At 47.4% G+C, this 5,245-nt stretch overlaps 1 protein-coding gene across 7 annotated transcripts in view; it reads left to right on the forward strand.

Moving 5' to 3' along the window:
- The window catches only part of foxp2 (forkhead box P2), a 96,911-nt gene extending 91,908 nt beyond the window's left edge, over positions 1-5,003 (forward strand). For all 7 annotated transcript variants that reach the window (XM_086147085.1, XM_086147082.1, XM_086147080.1 and 4 more), the window contains 2 exons: positions 651-958; positions 4,480-5,003. In XM_086147085.1, coding sequence (XP_086003211.1) covers positions 651-958; positions 4,480-4,624 — 453 coding nt within the window. In that variant the 3' untranslated portion in view covers positions 4,625-5,003. The remainder of the gene's footprint in view (positions 1-650; positions 959-4,479) is intronic.
- The last annotated feature ends 242 nt before the right edge of the window (positions 5,004-5,245 follow it).

Raw genomic sequence — 5,245 nt, forward strand, 5'->3', positions numbered from 1 at the left:
AGCTGCACTACACAAGGGCATGTGAATGGCAGCAGGGGAAGGTAGTTGTCAGAGGGGCGTCACAAAAAGGGGGAGGAAAATAGCCTGCGAATGAAAGGAAACTGTTTTGCCGGATCATCATCTGTACTTTCGACGCACCGGTTTCAATAGACGTGTTGAATACGCGAGTTGGGAATAGTTCAATTTAAATAAGAAAAGCTCAAAAAACATAAATAATCAAATGCACATTTACAGCTGAGTCTTGTTTGTCTTCAGAGATGAGTAAAGCTGGTATTAAATACATTATGAGGTCAAAAAATGACTTAGCATTTCAGCCAGAGCTATAAGCGCCTTGATGCTGTTTAATATTTGAATGGAACGGTTAATGAATGTAAAAGCTGCAATTTCAAATTTTCGATAGACCGGCGCACCTGGGCATACATTTGTATTTTCCCTGATGTTCGGAATATATCTGCAACATTTTTGGGCTTCCGTTTTGAACCGACACCGCGATTCGACAGCCTCCTCCCCGACTCCAATTCACGACATTTTAAACATAAATCCCCCTTTTTGACGTGTTCGCACGATGGCGCCCCCCCCGCCCCGCCGCCGACATCCCTCCAGCGCCCCCGGCCTCTGACTTATCACTGCTCCTGCGTGTTGTTCACCAGGCTGCCCTGGCGGAAACCTCCCTGCCTCTGCTGGGGACCCCGGGTCTTATGAACAGCAGCTCCACGGGGCCCATCGGCGGCAGTTGCCACGGTCTCCTGGGCGGCGACCCGTCCGGGCTGATGGGCGGAAGTCCACCCGGACTGATGGGCGGGAGTCCGCCCGGACTCCTCGGAGGCAGCCCCCCGGGTATGCTGAGCGGCAGTCCCCCCACCCTCCTGCAGTCCGCCCACGAGGATCTCAACGGTTCGCTGGACCACCTGGATACCAACGGACACAGCAGCCCTGGATACTCCCCACCGACACACATGTGAGTCCCTGCCGGCTGCGCTCGGAGCAGCGGTCGCACCCAACTCGCGTTTTTTTTTCGTTCAGTTCTTAGACTGTCGTCGTGAATCCACGACTTTGAGTTCGTTCACGACGCGACCACACGTCGAACCTCCCAACCTCGACCTTAAAAAAGAGATTTCTCACACGCCGTCCTCCGGTAGTTTGATCACCAGAGGTTCGACGCGGTGTTTTCTCCGATTTGCAATGACCTGATTACCCCCGTAAGATAAGGTAAACTGTATTGATCCCCATCGGGGGAATTCCTTTGTCACAGCAGCGTCACAGTTATATTGTCAGACGAAAGAAAGAGACATAAATATGAATATAGATATGATTACAAATATAAATAGAAAGGCAGAAGACAGGATTTAAGATTAAGATGAAGAACAACTTTATTCATCCCGAAGGAAATCGCTGTGCCAGAGTTACAAGAAAAACATGTCAATAATAAATAATAGTAGATATAATAGATATAGATATGATAGTAGATATAACAAGACAAAAAAAAAATCCACAATTAAATAGACAGCAGATAAGTAGACAGCGATAACAAACATCAGGGACGACAAAGGGACAACGTGTGGCCTGATTAGTAGACAGCTATCTACAAGTCGGACACTTTGGATAACCATTGATTCTGCTCGATAAAGATTCCCTGTTAGACATCGGTCATACACAGATGGCAGCTCGCGAGGGGTTTCCTCATTTTTTTCATCGACTTCACTTGATTTTTTTTTCGTAAACTTCCAAATTCCAACGCACTTTGCCTGAATCTCAAGGCCCGAGGCCGTGAGTTGCGTTGTAAAGTCCGCGTGACATCGGCGATCTGGATCGGACGCGCTCCGCCTCCTCTCCGCGAGAGGTTTGTTTTTGTCAGCCCTACCAGGAGGAACACATCACTTCGGAAATGTTTACCCCTCCCCATATGTTCCCGGCTCCAGGCCCGACCCCCGACTTTGCCGCTCCCTCAGGTCACAGCATTTGTCATAAAAGAAGACTTACTTTCCGGTACTTTCTCGCCTCCTCTTCCTCTGACCTCCCCGGTCCGGCCGCATCGTCGCTGACATGAGTGGCTTCTGCGTATGAGACGCGTTCATCCATCCCCTCCCCACACCGCCCGCTGTTACACAGCCACAAGAACCTCAAAATGGAAGAAATGTGTTTTTCATGACCGGCTTTTCCAGGATCTGTTTAAATAATGGAGTGGCCTGTAGCACTAAACTAAATAGTACATCACCTTAAAGGCCTTTCTCGGGAGAGGACGCCCCGGCACAAGCAAGTAAATCCAACAATTAGACAAACCTCTCTTTCCCCTCAATGTCTAAAGGTTAATGCTATCTGCTTAACCGCAAACCAGATCGCCCCGGGCCATGCTGTGTGTATGTGTGTGTGTGTGTGTGTGTGTGTGTGTGTGTACACGTGCGTGCACACCAATGCAACACACTTATGTACACCCTAAGGGTTGCGCTTAAAGAAGCTTCAAAATTCTGCACAGTTTACAAATTCTTTCGAAACTACAAACTTCACCGCTCACTTTTGGAAATTCAAAATCGTTATTGACCTGCGGCTTCCTGTCGTCAGTGTGAGGCCTGGTTGAGCCCATCCCCACCACACACACACACACACACACACACACACACACCACCCACCCGCCATTAGGTCTACGGACTAATGACCTTATTTGCATCCCCGACATACCTCTGCATGATCACCGCTACTAATCTCCAATTGATGTTCGAGCAGGCAACTTGGCAGCACACACACACATTCACACACACACACACACACAGAAAGCGGCACATATTTATTTCAGCGCAAAGTCCACCATTTACTCATGGATGACTCGATAATGGCGGCTGGTCATTAAGCACTAAATGGCTCTATCCCTATTTTTTAATAAAGTGTCAGAGGACTTAGAACGGATCTTGCAGTATTTTTCTCACGATCGCTAAATGAGGGATGTTAAAGAAAAGCCAGAGCTGACAAGACTGTTGGTCTGCGTTCGGTTTTTGTTTTCCGACGCATGACAGATGTTTTTTTCCGGCACGCCGAAGAGATGGGATTTAAACGCATAGGTGGCGCAGCTTCAACGCGCGCACGTTGCACCTGATGATATACGAAGTCATTCCTTTATTAAGGTTATAAAACTAAACTCCGGCGGGAGTTTGTGTTTTCCACTTTTCCCCGTCACCTCCGGAAAAACCGCAGCATTTCTCCCTCCCGTCAACCCGGACGAATCGTGAGAGAGAGGGGGAAGAAAAAAAAGAAGTATTCACAACCTCCTGCTCAGATCAGACCTGGCCTCCTCATCCCACCACATCAGAATATTAATTTACAGTATTTGGCTCGAAATATTAAAGTCATCTGTACCTTTTAAAAATTTCTTTTCAAAAATCGCCCCCCGCCGCCGCACTCCTCCTCGCCACTGATGAAGGCAGCCCAGGAGAGAGGCTGTGAGAGAAGCCCTAATGTACTCCTGCTTGATAAGCCCCCCCTCCTTTCCCCTCTTTCAGAGTCTACGGGGATTTTCCGATGCATCCGATGTGTCAGAAATAATTAGGTTTTGTCAGATTTATCATCGTGGCACAAACCCCTCTCCCCGACTCGGGCCCGGGATCATGTTATGCCTTGTTTGTGTGTGACAGCATTATTATTCTTGTTAGTCACCCGGCACTTTTTTTTTTTTTAACTTCCGCCCACACTTGTGTTGTTCTGAAGGGAGAGGCGACCCGCTCGCGGCCCCGCTGCTTCCACGCCCGCCGCTTATTGACAGTGGCTAAAGATATTCATCCATTCGGAGTTAAAAACATGTATCATGGTGTCCAAGCGAACTGCCAGGGCTGAAGTTGATTAATGGCAGAACCTAGCTGCCGGTTTTTCCTCTTGAGGAGCAACATGCACAGCCCCTGCATATTAACGAGTGGCTGCGCTTTCTATTAACTAGATAAAAAAGCCTCTCCTCTGCCTTTGCTCCGGGGGGCTTAGGGATGAGAAATTCTCCATTATTTATCATGTGGCCTGTTTTTTTTCTCCCCCCCCTCTTCTTTTTCCTTTTTCATGTATTTCAACCTGGTGTCATCAGTAAACTTTTAAATGCCAAACATGTCTGAAACATCACAGCTTATCGGCCTTACGCGGGCCGTGTTTTTCATGCAATTTTTATGCACTTACTTACAGTAGACGTGAGGCATCATGTCAAATTAGCGTCTCGCAAACAACACGGTTGTTACTTTTCAGCAGATAATGCACGCGGTGGTGTTTCTTCCCTTTTTTTTTCTTTTTTTTTTTAATGCAGCAAAATATTTGTATCCGCATTTTCCACACGCTAGAAAGAGATGAATCTGAATACGAATACATCCCTTTTTAATTGTTGTTTTTTTTTTCTTTTTTTGGGCAATTTGAAATAAAAGCTTTATGTTCTTCAAGAGCAAATGATACGAAACCCTGACGTTTTTTCCATTCTGTTTTTGTTTCGTCTTTTTTTTTTTTTTTCGTCGTTAGGCCACAAGTTCATGTGAAGGAGGAGCCACTTAACATGGACGACGATGACTGTCCGATGTCGCTCGTGACAACAGCCAATCACAGTCCGGAGCTGGAGGAGGACCGGGAACTGGAGGAAGGGAACTTATCGGAAGACCTGGAGTGACTAGGATACGAGTTTTGGTCGACATGTCCCTTCGCCCAGCCGCACTGTTCCCCTCACACAGACTCCTCGCAGAACTAGAAACCACTTACAGTCCAAAACAACAACCACAGCTGACTCTTTCCGTCTCTCTCTCACCACTGGGACTATTTATTGAGCATGCATCCGAATGGAGACTGGTCCAAAGGAACTCTTTGTCGCAGCCCTTTGGGGTCCCCCCTCCCCAACGCCCCCGAGCCCCTTTCCCTCCCGCCCCCAGACACGCCAGGCATGAGATGTCTGATTCAAAAACGAACTCTCCGAGACCGGATTCATTAGAGATGACGTGGCCACGTACACCTCAAGGGTAACCGACTAACAGATTTGGGGGGGTGGTGGGGGGGTTAAAAAAAAAACAAAAAAAAAAAAACGCAAAACAGACGAGCAAATGGTGTTCCGTTGAAAGCTAGCGGGCCTCACATACTGCCAAAAAGGAAGACGTTTTATGTTTGTGAATAATTCAACCCGCAGTAGTTGTTAATGTCTAGAGACAATTGCTGGTTCAATTCAAGTTGTTGCTCTGTTATTATTTGCACAGGAGTAGTCTCAGAAATCCGTGTCACTGCCTGTATGTTGCTACTATTA

The sequence above is a fragment of the Fistularia commersonii genome, chromosome 5 (assembly GCF_037954325.1).
Source record: "Fistularia commersonii isolate RoL2024-O1a breed Wild chromosome 5, RoL_Fcom_v1.0, whole genome shotgun sequence".
Classification (NCBI taxonomy): domain Eukaryota; kingdom Metazoa; phylum Chordata; class Actinopteri; order Syngnathiformes; family Fistulariidae; genus Fistularia; species Fistularia commersonii.